The sequence below is a fragment of the Cnephaeus nilssonii genome (genome assembly GCF_951640355.1).
Source record: "Cnephaeus nilssonii genome assembly, chromosome: 5".
Taxonomy (NCBI): domain Eukaryota; kingdom Metazoa; phylum Chordata; class Mammalia; order Chiroptera; family Vespertilionidae; genus Cnephaeus; species Cnephaeus nilssonii.
Genome location: NC_137076.1, coordinates 33,943,157 through 33,959,977, shown reverse-complemented (window position 1 = coordinate 33,959,977; position 16,821 = coordinate 33,943,157). Strand labels below are relative to the sequence as shown.

Here is a 16,821-nt window from a genome sequence, read left to right as displayed (position 1 = left end):
GCTCAAAAGAGTAAAAGGAGATTCGTGGGTATAAATATGGAATTCAGAGAACTTCACACTTATTTGTTGATGAACTACCAAGTGCCTGGCATTATAATCAGTTAGTAGAAAAATGCCCCCAGAAGTTTAAGACAGTCCTGTACTCGAGTTTATCAAGCAAAGATTAGGTACCAAGTGGCAAGACTGAGGCTAGTCTTGGCAGGGTAAGTAGGGTTTGAATGAGGACAGAGATTATTCTAAGAGAAAGGAGCGATGTGGGTGAAAACATGGTAGAATGGCTTAGTTAAAATAAAACCAGCCCAGTGCACACCAGGAAGGAGAGAAAATAATGGCAAGATCACATTATGTAAAACAAGAATGAAACTTTGTACCTTTGAAAATGCCAACAATATATTTGACTGATTTTTAGTTTAAGTCTCTTGTCTAGCTGATAGAAAACTTATCCAAATTGTTTGTGAAAATATAGTCACCAAACCTATATGAGAAAGGAAACCTTCTAGACATTTCCAAATAGAGAAATGGCAAATAATTAGGTAGTTTTAGATCTGAAGGGTGTAGTGAGTATACAAGGTACCCAGAAAATGGAAGAATAAAAGGGTCAGGGGGAATTAATATGTACTGAATATCATATATATTTATTTACATATCAATATCTATTTTATTACGCATTTGCTGTAGTGCTCACAACAATTTGGGAGGGAAGTTTTTACCCTCATTTAGAAATATGGCGGGGGGAAAAAAGAGGTTAATTGCTCAATATTGCAACTAAAAGAAGCAAAAATCAAAATTAAATGAGATATGCACATCAGCCTTCTACAGAAGTTCTGTACAAACAGAGTTTGTAAAAAAGTCATTGAAGAGACCCGAGAAAAGCTCACACTTAGGGAAGGTAATAAAACACTGCTTCTGTACTACAACAGGCCTCAGAAAGCTTTCTGATTGGTTAATAACTGGGTCATCTGGCTCCGGGTCTCCCACAGGCCGGTTATCTCAAGCTCCTCTGGGAGGGATCCCTCCTTGGCCCACTCACGTGGTTGTTGGCAGGATTCGGTTCCTCAAGGACTTTGGGCCGAAGCCTCCCTCAGGCCCTTGCCAAGGGCTTCACCTCCAAGCATCTCACAACGTGGCAGCTGGTTAAATCAAAGCTAACAGGCAAGAGGACCCAACCTTAGAAGTGACAACCCGTGGCCGTTGTCATATTACTGCACTAGAAGCAAGCCACACTCAGGGAGTAGATCAGCACAAGGGGGTGAACAGGAGGTGGGATCCTCGGGAGCTGTGTCAGAAGCTGCCTGCCACAAAACCCTACACTGAGCAGGTCAGCCGAGGCTCCGTTGGGACCTGCTTAGCCTTCCTCTGCTGGCTCACTGGTTGGTTCCTCCCTGCTGTTGTCACCACCTCGCCCACTGTCCTAGGGCTCGCTTCCACCCAAACTTACTGGTGCGTTCAGATAGCACTCATTAGTATTGACTCACTGGTTCTTACCTTTCCTGAGGTGTTACGAGAACAGGTATTTGTCTTCTGAATGTCTTTATGTTGGCGCTATGCTCAGTGCGGAGGACACAGAAATGAAAACGATACTACTGTGTGAATAATCCTATATAATAAAAGGCTAATATGCAAATTGTCCCCTCAACCGGGAGTTCGACTGGGGGCGGGGCTGGATGGCCAACCGGCTGCGGCCCCTCCCCCTGGCTGGCCCCACCCTCGATCACCCCCCAACTGATCAGGGGCGGGGCTGGTGGGCAAACCACCCGTGGCCCCTTCCCCTGGCCAGCCCAGCCTGACCAGCCCTGATCAGGGCAGGCTGGCTGGACCCCACCCATGCATGAATTCATGCACTGGGCCTCTAGTATGATATCCTATATAATAAAAGCCTAATATGCTAATTGTCTGGTCATCCAGCTGGCTGTTCAACCAATCAAAGTGTAATATGCTAATGATATGCTAAGGCCGCTCAACTGCTCGCTATCACGTGCACTGACCACCAGGGGGCAGACGCTCCGACTGGTAGGGTAGCTTGCTGCTTGGGTCTGGCCAATTGGGACTGAGCGAGACAGGCTGGACACGCCCTGGGGCCCTCCCATATCCCTCCCCGCTGGCCAACCTCCCATGTCTCTCCCCGGCCCCGATCTTGCACCGGTGGGGTCTCTCGGCCTGGCCTGGCCTGTGCCCACTCGCAATCTGGGACCCCTTAGGGGATGTCGGAGAGCTGGTTTTGGCCTGACAGCGGAACGAGCGGTCACTATGACGCGTACTGACCACCAGGGGGCAGACACTCAATGCAGGAGCTGTCCCCTGGTGGTCAGTGCACTCCCACAGGGGGAGCACCGCTCAGCCAGAAGCCGGGCTCACAGCTGGCGAGTGCAGCAGCCGTGGTCGGAGCCTCTCCCACCTCCACAGCAGTGCTAAGGATGTCCGACTGATAGCTTAGGCCTGCTCCATGTGGAGTGGGCCTAACCTGTCAGACACCGCCCAAGGGCTCCCAGACTGCAAGAGGGCGCAAGCCAGGCTGAGGGTCCCTCCCCCCCACCCCCACCCCGAGTGCATGAATTTTGTGCACCAGGCCTCTAGTATTGGGATAAGAGGATAAGTTACTGTTTTTGTTATTGTGTTGAACAAGACTCTTCTCCTTCTTCCAACATTGCTTTACTAAACGGGTCATCAGAAACCATCATGACCATTTCTGTTTACACAGATGCTTTCTCCAGTTTCTCCGGAACGTAAGTTTGTAATTTCTGTGCTGTTTCTCCTGAGGGGAGGGAATGATGGGAAAAGATCCAGGCTGAAATATGCGTGCATGTTCAGTCTTCCCTCTCTCCCTTACCTAGGGCTGGGATCATGTGCTAGCTTACTCTGGAGGCTGCATGTCTGATTGTTTACCCTCCAGCAGAGAGTGGGAACGTTAAAGGAACCAAATGCCTCACTTGGAGAGAGAATGTTTCAGACATGAATCGGCTTAATTTTCACAGAACATTGTCCTGGATGGGAAGGGGAGAGGATGCTGGAAGGGCCGTCGAGGGAAGGAAGCAGAGTCCGGGTGGTAGTTTGGGTAACGGCAGTACTAGTTGTCAAGAGATGAGAGGGAAGGGCAGAGGAGAGAGAGCAGTCTTACCTCAGCCTTGTGTGTGGCTGTTGAGCTCAGCCTCTCAGACAGGCGGCTCAGTCGCAGGGCCTGGGCAAAGCTGAGGGCAACATAAAACAAATGCAGTTGGGTTGAGGGATGCAGTTGGATGGCAAGTGTCATTTATTATGCTCCCCATTCTCTAGCCACTCCCACAACAGCCTTCCAGCTCTCAGATAAAGTTAAGGAGCCTTCTGCTCCAACTCAGAGTGTGAGAAGTCTTTATTTTTTATGAAGGGCGGCCCTAGGAGGCCCAAGCCATGGGGTTCTGTAATCCTGAGGAATTTACAGGAGAAGTGCCTGGGCCACTCAAGTTCGTAGTCATCGCTGCTCATCGGGGTATATCACCTTGGGCTGAATTGTTGGAAGACACAGTGCTGCTGGGCGGTGATGGCTGTGTGTGCTGGGGAGGGCTGGCGACCATCTGTACTCAGTATCTGTTCTCTGCCAGACACGTGCACTGTATCATTTACCTGTCAGGACAACTCTGAAAGGAAGGTGATACTCTCCCTGTCTTACCGATGAGGAAACTGAGGCTCAGAGGTCAAGAGGTAACAGAGGGAAAGAGGTCTTTTTTTCCCCCCATGATGTCACAGCGCCTCTGAGAGAAACTTCCCTTCCTCAGCGTGGGTGGCAGAGACACAGGGAGACCGAAGGGAAAGGGAAGCTGTGGCCTTGACCCCTGCCCGCAGCTCGTCCAGCAGAGCTTCAGTACCTCTTCCTGTCCCTCATACTCAGGTCGGGCTGTTTCCCAAAGAATATAGGATGTGCCCCTGGCCTACTCCAGTGTCCCAAGACTGAGAAAAAGCGACAAATGGCCTAGATTTTAAAGCAGGAGTAGGGCAGCAGTAAGCATCGTCCTCACAGAACGTGAAGAAGGCAACAGGGAGGTTGCAGGCTTGAGGGAGCCTGGCACTGAGAGCGGTTTATAGCTCAGTAGCACCAACCCTTGAACAGCAGGGGTTTGAATTGTGCAGGTCCACTTCTACGTGGACTTTTTAAAATGAACTCGTACAGGATTGTAAATGTATTTCCTTTCTGATTTTCTTATTAACATCGTTTTTTTAAAAAAAACACACACACACATGTTTTTATTGAATTCAGAGAGAGGAAGGGAGAAGCAGAGAGAGAAAGAGAAACATCAGTGATGAGAATCATCCATCAGCTGCCTCCTGCACGCCTCACACTGGAGATCAAGCCCTCAACCTGGGTATGTGTCCCAACCAGGAATCGAACTGTGACCTCCTGGTTCATGGGTCGATGCTCAACCACTGAGCCACACTGGCCGGGCTGACATCTTTTCTTTAGCTTACTTCATGATAAGAATATAGTATGTAATACATTTAACATACAAAATACTAGTATGTTAATTGACTGTTTATGTTCTTGGTAAGGCTTGTGGTCAATAATAGGCCATTAGAAAGTTTTGGAGGAATCAAAGTTACATGGATTTTTGACTGTGCAGGGATCGGCACCCCTAACCCCCATGATGTTGTCCGAGGGTGTAGGCTGAGGCAGGACCTCGGTAAAGAAGGAATTTATAAAGTCATACTGATGTTATCAGACAGGGACCGGCCTGGAGCGGGTGGGCTGTTGACTTTGTGCAGGAGAGGTTTCGCCACACGAGTCCAGGTGGTTTTGAGAGCACATTTATTAAGGCTGGGGACAGCGAAACAAAGGAGAAGAAGCAACAGGAGAGCCTAGGAGGCGCTCTGCTTTGACTCCCTAGAAACATCATAGGAGAGAAGTGAGTCAGGGTGAGGCTGCTGTGAGCTCACTTGGGTATGAAAACCTTTATTGAATAAATACTGTGAAACCTAAAGCAAGAGGACAGATAAGTGAAATAAGAAAATCTTCATGTGACTCTATGTGGAAGTATTTTGTGGCTGGAATGACAGAAGTAAGTCAAGGTGGGGCTGCTTTTAGCTCACTGGAGAGTCAGAGAAAAAGGGGCCTTGGAGACAGGATCAGAGGGCTAGCCCTGGACGAGCTGCCACTGCCCACTGCTGCCCTGGGTGCAAGTCTCGTGGGCACCTTTAGGGTTTAGGAGAAAGTAAAGAGTTCATGCCCGAGAAGGGGCATGGGTGTGCTCTAGTGCAGCGGTCGCCAACCTTTTGGACCTCATGGACCACCAGTGGTTCGCGGACCACCGGTTGGCAACCGCTACTCTAGAGTAAACCTGCGCTGGTACCCTTTGTCTGGAGGGTTTTATCTCTCTTCTGTGGGCGAGTGTCTTAAAGAAGGGCTTTGGTAGAATTTTCATCAGCTTTCCAGGTGCATTTTTAATATGCTGATGCATCAAAATGAGCATACAGGCAAGTTTGGGATTATTCTTCGTTTGCCTTTGTGATTTTATTTTTATCTTGGGCTTGTCTGGCTCTAATTGGGTTTTTGTTATTTGTTCCCCTGACTTCATCTGCCCTTGGGGTTGGCTGACACAAATGGCATTAATTGGGTCTCTGTCCTCTATTTACCCGACCAGAGTGATGTAAGCTTGTATTCTCTGGTCGGGGAGGAGAGGTGTATATACACCGTTTGTTCTCAGATGTCCTTGGTTAGGGAAGATAAGATCTTGCGATTTACTAGCTGTCTGTAAATCAGTCAAATTGTTTGGCCTTGTTTAATTATCTTGTCTCAGTTTCCCCATTCCACTTGCCCAGGAATTTTTCTAGCTGCTTACTATCCTACCTCACTAAGAGCCTTAGATTTTATCCTGATTATAATGGCCAGCCATTAAAGTGGAGGAGGGTGTGTGTGTATGAAGATTTTCATTTTTAATATATTACTTAGGACCTCCTGTGAGTGAAGGCAAATATACAGTCAAGGATGAATCATGGGTTTTTTTTAAGATTTTTTAAATTGATTTTTAGAGACGAAGGGGAAGGGGGAGAGGGGAAGAGAGAGCGCGCAAGCACAAGAGTGAAACATCAATTGGCTGCTTCTTGCACGCTCCCTGCTGGGAATCCAGCCGCAACTCAGGCATATGCCCTGACCGGAATATCGAACCAGCAGCTATTTGGTGCATGGGATGACACCCAACCAACTGAGCCACATCAGCCAGGACTGGCTCATGGCTTTTGACAATTCTTTTTTTTTTTTTTTTTTTTTTTTAGAGAGGAAGGGAAAGGGGGAAAGGAGAGAGAGAGAGAAACGTCGATGAGAGGAAAACATCAATCAGCTGCCTCCTGCATGCCCCCTAATGGGGATGGAGCCCACAACCCAAGCATGTGTGTGCCCTGACTGGGAATCCAACCAGTGACCTCTTGGTGCATGGGTTGACGCTCAACCACTGAGCCACACCGGCCAGGCCACAGCTCTTTTATTGCTTTGTATTGTTATAAATTTTTCTTAAACTTGAGCTCCTTGTGAGCAGAGGCCTTTATGTTGTACAGGGCTTAATGCTAAGACCGCAGTTAGGACTAAGTAAATCTTTATTGAATAAATACTGTGAAACCTAAAGCAAGAGGACAGATAAGTGAAGTAAGAAAATCTTCATGTGACTCTCTATGTAGAAGGTATTTTGTTGCTGAAGAAACAGGTAAAGGGAATTGTAACAACATGATCTGTATCTATTTTGGCTAAATCTCTAGTATGCCATTCACAGGCCATATGACATTATTAGGATAATTTTTCCTTTCTGCACAACTTTCTGTTTCTCCTTGAGTTACTAATTAACTTGTTTGCTTATTTGCTTCGTTTTCAAAGTACTTATTACTAATTTATGTCCAACCTCTGCCTCACTTGTTAGCAGTCTCTCCTCAGTATGTTCAAACTCTGTTTTTTAACAATTTTATCTTAAGAAATCCTCTTGCGGAGTTTTTTCTGTTCCCCTGGTCTGATTTTAGCTGCTCCTGAGCCTGCTGCACAGCTTTCAGGTTAGGATTATCTTCACCACGATCCTCAAGGTTTCTGGGCCTCTTTCTTCTGTTAGAAGCTCCATTTTCTAAGTCCTGCTCCTGCCCTTGGCCCTCCCCCTCCTTATTTTCACCCTCATTTGCTGGACACAGCCTCCAATAGCTTCCTGAGAAAGCATGCTTGGGAGGTAAACTATCTGAGACCCTGCACGTCTAAAATGCCTATGTTCTACCCTCACACCTGGATAGAAATGCAGATGAGATATAATTTATTCCTAGAATTTTGAAAGCATTGCTCTATTCTTCTAGCTCCCAGAAATGCCATTGAAAAGTCCAATGCAATTGAGTGTAGATTTTTGGTATGTGTCCTGTAGATTGCTCTGTGGAAACCTGTAGAATTTCTCTCTGTTCTCTACGTTTATGATGTCTTCCTAAGGGATAGTTTTCATTCATGTGCTGAGTACCGAGTGGGTGGCAGGAACAGGGGTGGCAGCTCTGGCCAGGCCCCCGTTTTATGGACCAAACCTGCCCTGCCCCAGTTTTTACAGAGTTTTATTGGCACAGTCACTCATTTACATATTGTCAATGGCATTACATGGCCAAGTTGAGTAATTTGACAGAGACTGTGCTCTGCAAAGTTTAAAATATCTGTGGCCCTTCAGAGAAGATGTTTGCTGACCCCCCATCTAGAAAATCAAGAACTTCAATTCTGGTTTTTAAAAAAATTTCCCCCCTTATTTTTTTAGATTCTTTCATTTTTTTGTGTTCTTTCTGGAACTCTTTTTATTTAGATGTTGAACTTCCTGAATTGTCACTCAAATTATTTTCTCTTTTCCATCTCTGTTTTTGTTTGTTCTTCTGCTTGGAATATTCTTTTAACTTTATTTCTCAACCTTTCTATGAGTTTTTTATTTTTGCTATCATTTTTTATTTTAGTATAAAATTTTCTATTTTTTATATTTACCTTTTTATTATAAAACACACAAAAAACACAAAATTAATATTTATCATTAATAAATTATTATAAAGCCACCAACCTTATAAGCACTACCCAGGTTGAGAAATACTGGTAGAAAATTTTCAGTTAATTCAAAAGCCCCTCTCTGCCCCAATATAATCACAACCCACTCTATCTGATGTAGCAGGATGCTTAAGACACCTCTTCTACATTACCTGCCCCAAATCTGGAATCACCCATTTCTCCAAGAAACTCTGGATTCTTGTAATGGGAAATGAAATTTTCATTCCCATTCTGGTTGCTAGCAGTGCTCATTGCTACTGAATTGGTCATAGTTTATAGGCCTTTTTGGAGGACAGGTCATATATATTTTCCTTTCTATTGTCAGAACATATAACCTTTATATAGTATCCTCTCTTCCTTTTAACCTTCATTTGGTCTTCCACAAATAACTATCTTCTCTAATAAAATGGTAATATGCAAATTAACCATCACTCCACTACATAAGCCACGCCCACCATCCAAGCCACGCCCACCAGCCAATCAGGGCGAGTATGCAAATTAACCCAAACCAAGATGGCTACAGCCACAGAGAGCAAGGTTTCCCAGGTAACAGAGCAAACCAAGCTTTCCATAGCCATTGCAGGCCTAAGCCTCCACTCAAGCTACAAAGTTTCAATTATAGAAGGTAAACAAATTCAAACAAATGGCGGCAGAATGGAGCTTGAGAGAGCAGGCCAGGGTTGCCGCCGGCAACAGGGGAAGCAAAGCTTTCCGCACACCCTGGCCGGGCCCACCCGCTTAAGGCTACAAAGTTTCAATTGTAGAAGGTGAATTAACTGCCATAGAAATGGCTGCCACCCCGGAGGGAACAGCAGGCTTGGCTCCGCTCCAGGCTACAAAGTTTCAATTGTAGAAGGAAAATAAATCCCAGATACCAGGGCCTCTGCTTGGGTTGCCAGGGGGCGTGGCCAGCCTGCAAACCACCATAGGCACCTCGCTCAGGCCGCCCCACACCCCAAGGGAACCCCCACCTGATCCGGGACGCCCTTCAGGGCAAACCAGCTGGCCCCCACCCCTGTACCAGGCCTCTATCCTATCTAATAAAAGAGTACTATGCAGATTGATCATCACTGCAACACACAATATAGCTGCCCCCATGTGGTCAAAGATCCTGCCCCCATGTGGACACAAGATGGCCACTACAAGATGGCCAGCAGGAGAGGGCAGTTGGGAGGCACCCGGCCTGCAAGGGAGGGCAGTTGAGAGGAACCAGGCTTGCAAGGGAGGGCAGTTGGAGGTGATCAACCCTGCAGGAGAGGGCAGTTAGGGGTGACCAGGCTGGCAGAGGAGGCAAGTTGGGGGCAAACAGGCTGGCAGGGGAGCAGTTAAGCATCAACCAGGCTGGCAGCGGAGTGGTTAGGGGGTGATCAGGCTGGCAGGCAGAAGTGGTTAGGGGCAATCAGGAAGGCAGGCAGGCAAGCAGTTGGGAGCCAGCAGTCCTGGGTTGTGAGAGGGATGTCCGACTGCCCGCTTAGGCCCGATCCTGGTGGGATTGGGCCTAAACGGGCAGTCGGACATCCCTCCAGGAGTCCCAGATTGGAGAGGGTACAGGCTGGGTTGAGGGACAACCCCCCGCCGTGCATGAATTTCGTGCACCGGGCTTCTAGTATATTTTATATATTTAATGCTCACTACCAACCCATGTATTTCTGTCAGCATTTTGGTTGTCTGGAACTCATTCTTCAGAAGATCTCTCAGGATGGGGTTACAAGAACAATGTACCCAAATTCTTGCGGGTTAATATTTCTTTATCTGTGCTCTGTGACCTGGAAAGTCAGTTTTGCTAGATGTGTAATTCTCAGCTTGCATTTTCTTTCTCTGAGTGTCTTAAACAAGTTAACTCTGTTTTCTTCTAGTAAAGCATTACTGTTGAAAACACAAATAGAATCTAATTTTTTTCCCTTATAAGTCACTTGCTCTTTTAACCTATACACCCAAAGTTTTATTTGTCTGTTTTCTATATAGTCTAAATGTTTTCTCCGAATATATCTGGTGTTAGTTTTTCTGCGTCAGTATTCTCAGGTATGTAGCGTGTTCTTCCAGTATGTAGTTTCAAACCTCCTTTTAGGTTAGCAATCATGGTTTTTGGTATTTGTTCTGTTCCCTTGCTTGGATTTCTATCAGGGGCTCCCATGGTCTGTGTGTTACATCTTCTCGCCTGTCTTCAGGCCACATTGCCACTTTTTTCTTCAAATTCTTATCTCTTCATTTCTTTTTGGTGTTTATTTTTTTTCTTCCTATATATTACTTAACAGTATTATTTGTTGTGTTTATTCACTCTTGTATATCTATTAGTTTAGTCTTCATTTCTGATTTTTTATGACTTCTAATTATTTATTGAGTTGCCACATCATTTTAAAGCTTTTCTGATTTTTCATTTATATGGCTCTTTCACATCTTGTATAATTTTTTAAAAATATATTTTTATTGGTTTCAGAGAGGAAAGGAGAAGGGGAGAGAGGGAGAGGGAGAGGGAGAGAGAGAGAGAGAGAGAGAGAGAGAGAGAGAGAGAGAAACATCAATGATGAGAGATAATTGTTAATGGGCTGCCTCCCACATTCCCCCTACTGGGGATCAAGCCTGCAACCCAGACATCAGTATATAAACTTCTGCTTAAAAATACTGCCTTCGCTGGTTGAGGGTTTCTCCTTGTCCTGACTCTCACTTTTACTCTCTCCTGAGAATGACCTCTGGGATATGCATGGGAGGGGAAGGGACAATTGCTGAGCTGTATGGGATAAGTGAGAAGAACTGGAAGGTTCTATTTCTTAATCAGTTGTGTGTTTTTTTAAATAAATCCTCTTGTTTTTAGGCCCATCTTCAACTTTATTTCTAGACATACCTACTGTTTTCAATTGCTGAGCTTTTTGTGGGTTCTGTGGTATAAATTAAGTTGCTTGAATTGAACTTTCCTTGGTCTGCTAAGACAGTTACCATTTGTCCTACTTTTTACTTTCTAGAATGCAGGTGCTATTGTCTCTTCTCTGTTTCTCTTTGTCTTGAGGGTGCATGCGTGCGTGTCTGTATGTGTATGTGTGTGTGTGTGTGCGTGTGTGTGTGTGTGTGTGTGTGTGTGTGTGAAGCCCTTTACTGTTAGTGCGCAGGGATATTTCAGGAGAGAGCAGAGCTAACGCACACATTCAGTTCATCAGAAGTCCCTTCGTCTGTATTGTCCTGAGACTCTCAGAGAAGTCACTTTTCAGGTCTGTTCTTGCTTATGTTAGAGCAAGTGATAAAATGTATTTCTAATGACCCATTTTGTTTGTTTGCTTGCTTATTTTAATGGATGTTCCTGAGGCTGGTCTGAAAGATCACAAATCACGTTTTACTTTCCTCTTTTATGCCAAGCCTCAGCTGTGTTTAATCAGGCCCATTTCTATTGCTTTGCTGGCCCATGAGTAAAGTTTATTTCATTTATCTTTTGTGAACATTTATCTTATGTGAGATGACATGTAGGAATGGCATCTCACAAGTAAGATGCTAAGTAAGATGTATGTGGTAAGCCCTAGAATAACTACTAAGGAAATAACTTAAAAAGGGGGGCGGGGGGGGGGGGACGAAAGAAGAAGCTACATCCAAAAATATTCATTTAATATCTTTTTTTTAAAAGTAGTAAAGGAAAAATAGATGAAGAAAAAGACATGAGACATAGAAAAAAATTAAATTGGCAGACATAAACTATCTATATCAATAATAACATTAAATGTAAATGGCTTAAAAAATCAGTCAAATAACATCATCAGACTGAATAAAAAGTAAAAAAGATCCAGCTATATGCTGGATGAACAAAATTAGGAACAGAAAAACAATAGAAAAAAATCCACGAAACCAAAAGTTGGTTCTTTGAAAGGGTCAACAAAACTGGCAAACTTTTAGCTAGATTGACCAAGAAAAAAAAGAGAAGACTTAAATTACTGGAGCCAGAGATGAAAGAGGGAACAGTACGACCAAGAGAAAGAAAAAAGATCACAATTCCACGGACAGTTATTTGCCAGTAAGTTGGACAACTTAGACAAAATGAACAAAGTACTTGAAAGGAACCTCTAGAACCTAAAGAATTGGCATTGTGATGCATTTACAGGCTGCTGCCCTCTCCTCTCAAGGACGCAGTGGAAGTATCCACCTGGAGAAGATGCTATACAATGCAAGAGGTGAACTCCGCCCTGAGTAAAATCCAGCTGGTGGGATATTCTCAGAAAATTGTGAGTGTTGATATGATCTTAAGTGATTAATGAATGCTTTCTTTTCTTTCTTTCTTTCTTTTTTTTTTTTTAAATATATTTTTATTGATTTTTTACAGAGAGGAAGGGAGAGGGATAGAGAGTTAGAAATGTCGATGAGAGAGAAACATCGACCAGCTGCCTCCTGCACATCCCCTACTGGGGACGTGCCCGCAACCAATGTACATGCCCTTGACCGGAATCGAACCTGGGACCTTTCAGTCCGCAGACCGACGCTCTATCCACTGAGCCAAACCGGTTTTGGCAATGAATACTTTCTATTCATATTGGTTTTATGGTAGGACCCCATAGTCCCCTTTATAAGCCATTTGATCATTGATAATCATGTACTTGTGCACGCTGAAGACAGAACAGTGTCTGTCCCTTTCCTCCACCCTCCCAGGCTCTTACTGGGCTCCTTCCTAACCCTTGCATTCCCCATCACTGGCTGCATTTGATTGGCCAGCATGTAACAAGTCAAGAGAAAGGCATGTCATTCTGTTCACTTTAGGACAGAGTTTGGACAAGTGAAATAGGAAACAGGGAGCATAAAAGAGATGAAGACGCAACTTGGCAAGTATAACTTTTGAGTTCTGACATGATAATGATAAGGTTCCCATTTCTATCAACTTAGGCCCAGAGTCATTCGGTATAGAACAACCGTAAGAATAACACCTAACCTGTAAAGAAAATGAAAATGAAGTATTTGTCTCTGGTTTATTTGGTAATATATCCGCTCTGCCTTTCGCTGAGTGAGGCCTGAGTGCCTGGTGCCAGGTGGATGCACCAGAACTCTCTGAAAGGTGACAAGTCAAAACGATGGGGTTGCTTTCTGTGCCTGCCACATGGCTCTCTCTGTTTTACTTCAGACTCTGGTTTACTTTGAAACCGTTTCTGAGTGGAGAAGGCTGTTTCTGCTGTTTTCTCCCACAGACTTGCCTGCATGACTGCGTTGCTGAAAGCTCATCACTGCTTCCTGCGGTTCTTTTCCAGGAGCTGTTTGGTGCGGTCCAGGTGACCCCGCTCAGCTCCGGCTATGCCCTTGGGAGCTCCAACTGGATTATTCAGTCCCATTATGAGAAGGTGTCTTACGTCTCGGGATCCTCCTTGCTTACCACACACCCACAGGTAACTCTGAATTCTCATTTAACAACTCAGCTTTTTGGTTACTTAAGCCAAATTTAGACTATATCCAGAGTACCATCAGCAGTGTTTTATCTTCCTAATTTTGGTTTTTATAGACATTTTCTTTAAATCATAGTAAGAACACTTAACATGAGATCTACCCTCTTAATAAATTTTTTTTAATATTTTTTTATTGATTTTAGAGAGAAAGGGAGAGAGAGAAATAGAAACATCAATGATGAGAGAGAATCATTGATAGAATGCCTTCTGCACAACCCCTACTAGGGATTGAGCCCAGAGCTCAGACATGTGCCCTGCCTGGGAATTGAACCGGCAACCTCCTGGTACAAGGATCGACATTCAACCACTGAGCACCCCAGCCAGGCTAAATTTTTAAGTGTGGAAGACATTACTGTTGACTGTAGATACAGTGTTGTACAACAGCTCTCTAGAGCTTACTCATCCTGCTGCACTGAAACTTGATGTGCTACACATACACTTTATCAAAGTTAGATTATTCATGTCCCACATTTAAATCTCAGGGTCCTCTGTAAGATCCTGTTGCCTCTAAAGCCACCTCTAGGATTCTGAGATTTCCCAGCACTTCTAATAATCATAGCCTGATGTGGAAGAGAGGTGGACACTTGTTTACTCAGCAGATATTAATTATTTAACATTATTAAGGACCTACTATGTGTCCAGCACTCCTCTAGGTGTGAGAGTCAGTGATGACCCACAGGCAGAGTCCTTGCTCATGGATCTGAGTTCTGTGGATGTATGGAGAGAGTATGGGGTGCTGAAAATAAATTAGCAAAGTAATTTCAGGTTGTGATATAAATACTGAAAGCAACAAAGTAAGGTTGTATGTAGAATGATAGAGACTAGTTTAACTTGGATGGTCAGACTTTGCCCTCACTGCTTTGTGCGGCTCATTTCTTCAGGTCTCAGTTCCAACAGATTCCAGGGAGGAGCTGTTGGAACTGAGACCTGAAGAAATGAGCCGCACAAAGCAGTGAGGGCAACGTCTCACAGAGACGTGACAGTGAAGGGCCCCTACAGCAGGATCAGCCGGGCGTGTCTGCAGCGCAGAGACCACTCTGAGTGCAGCATACTGAGAATGGTCAGCAGAGATGTCCGGACGTTAGCAGAGGCCAGGTCGTGTAGGGCTCGGGAGGCCATCATGAGAACTTGGGATTTTATTTTCATGTGTAGAGGGAAGCTATTGGGAGGTTTTAAGTTGGTCCATTCATCAACAGTCATTTTGGCAATAAGCTAAGTACATAAACTTTGTTACAAATGCATTAGTTACTCTATTTTAGGTGTTTGTAAAGAATTTTTTATTCATTTTGTAAATGGATTTATTATTCATTTTATAAATCCTGGTACTTTTCCATGTTTGTAAAGGAGGGCAGGGGATGTTATTAGATAGCAGGTGGATGGATGAATGAATGAATGGGTGGATAGGTAGATAACTTGGAGAAGTCCAAATCCCTCTTTAATATGGGGAAAAAGAAGGGCTGCTGTAAGTCTAGAACTATAGGATGCTCCTGAGCTGCTACTCTGCATTGTTTTTTTGTTATACCTTCTTTTATAATCAAGTTTCATCTCAAGGTCTTGAGGGGACAAGTTGTCATTTTTTCCTATAGCTAGCAGAATTCTGGGCCTTTCCCGCTTATTGAAATCAAAAGCCCATCAATGTCATCTTAACCTGCTTCATTGAATCAAATTTTCTTATTGGCAGCTTCTATCATTCCTGATCTATTCCTCCAGGAAAGACAGAAAGATTACTTGGCTGCCAACTCTTCCTATTTGTCCTGCTTACATCAAAGCCTTTACAGTATTATTGATGTAATTTCCAGTAAATTATTCTTATAAGGTTCGTAAATTTAAAGGGAAAATAAGGTTTTGAAAGTAATGAGTATCATACTTAAGTAATTAATTTTCATTCCTAACTGGCAGCCAGTATTGTATGTAAAAAAGAAAATAAATTAGATTTTCTTTTACCCGAATAATGGAATTCTAAGGGATAAGAAAAGTTTTGGTTTGAGAAAACTTGTTAGTATACTTCAAAAGTCAGCAAACTATGGCCCATGGACCAAATTTGAACCCCCCACAAACCTGTTTTTGTAAATAATGTTTTGTTGGACTACAGCCACACCCATAAGTTTATGGATTGTTAACGGATGCTTACACACCATTATGACAGTTAAACTTTACACTTTACAGAAAGAGGCCAACCACTGGTATACTTGAGTGGAACCCTCACTAGCTAAGGAAGAATATAGCAGGCTGTCCTAGCAATCTAATAAGCACAGGGGAATGCGGCTTTGGGTTAAGCCTGAGGCAGTAAGAATGGAAATATAAGTTCAAGAAAACATTGGCAGTTCTTGAATTCAACAAACATATATTGAATGCTCACTGTCTCTGGAGATTTCATGCTTGGAGGACATAGAGAATCGTTATAATGACACTAATCTAGGTGTCGAGGAGTTGTACGATCTCCCAATTTCCTTTATGCAGAAAATTCTTAATCATTTTATAAATTAGTTCTTCCTGTGGTTGATTATTTTTTCTCTTTATGGAACTTCAAGTATATAGATAGTGACACTTTTATGTTTCCATCTCTCTTTCCTTTTATATTTCCCATCTTCTTATTGAAGCCTCCTGAAAAAAATTCCTCTTGATCCCCCAGCTCATGAATTCCTTCTTTGGCTGTATCCATACTGCTCTTCAACGTATGTGCTGAGTTTTTTATTTCAACAAGTATATTTCCATACACAGTATTTCCAAATATTTTTCTTGATACTTAGTCATTTTTATTTTACTTACTTGTTTTTATTCTATTTGTGTGTGGACTTTTTAATGCATATTCTACTCTTCTGTGTTCTAATTTGCCACGTGGGGTGGGTTTGCAGCTTACTGTGTTTAGTGGGTATTGTGTTCCTCAGGGTCCTGTGCTGTCTCCCTGTGAGCTCTCACTACTTGCCCCACAGGAAGATCCTCTGCTCCGGAATTTGTCTGCCTGACTTGTTTGCCACCGGTTAGCCTTGGAGTGTGAGGGACAAGCCAGGGCTGTAGGTCTGCCTGCACCTCCTGTGAACGCTCATCCTCCGTCCTGGCATTTTCTTCCTCACAGTGTGTGGGAGCAGCCACAGTCTGCCAACAGTAGCATAGACGAGAGAAAAGGGGACAAGGTGTTCTTTTCCCAACCTCTACTCTCCCGCAGTGCCCAGGCCTCTGTGGCTCTTGCCATTCTGTCCCTATTCCAGGACCCATGGTTTCCCCGAGAATTTATTCTAGTTTTTTACTCTCTCAAAATTTGTCAGGTTCTCTCACATCTAAGCTGTCTCTCTGTTCAGATTCTAAAAGGGATCCAGCCGCTGTTGTGCTCACTGTCTTTGTCTTGTCAGGACGCACAGTAGACTTTTTGTTTTGTTTTAAAATAATATGATTGCCTTATATTTCTTATTGGACCAT

At 44.0% G+C, this 16,821-nt stretch overlaps 1 protein-coding gene across 1 annotated transcript in view; it reads left to right on the top strand.

The window, feature by feature from the left end:
• INTS9 (integrator complex subunit 9) overlaps window positions 1-16,821 on the top strand; it is a 95,585-nt gene that overhangs the window by 52,526 nt on the left and 26,238 nt on the right. The window contains exons 7-8 of the mRNA XM_079773341.1: window positions 12,081-12,201; window positions 13,213-13,347. Of these exons, the coding sequence (XP_079629467.1) occupies window positions 12,081-12,201; window positions 13,213-13,347 (256 nt within the window). The remainder of the gene's footprint in view (window positions 1-12,080; window positions 12,202-13,212; window positions 13,348-16,821) is intronic.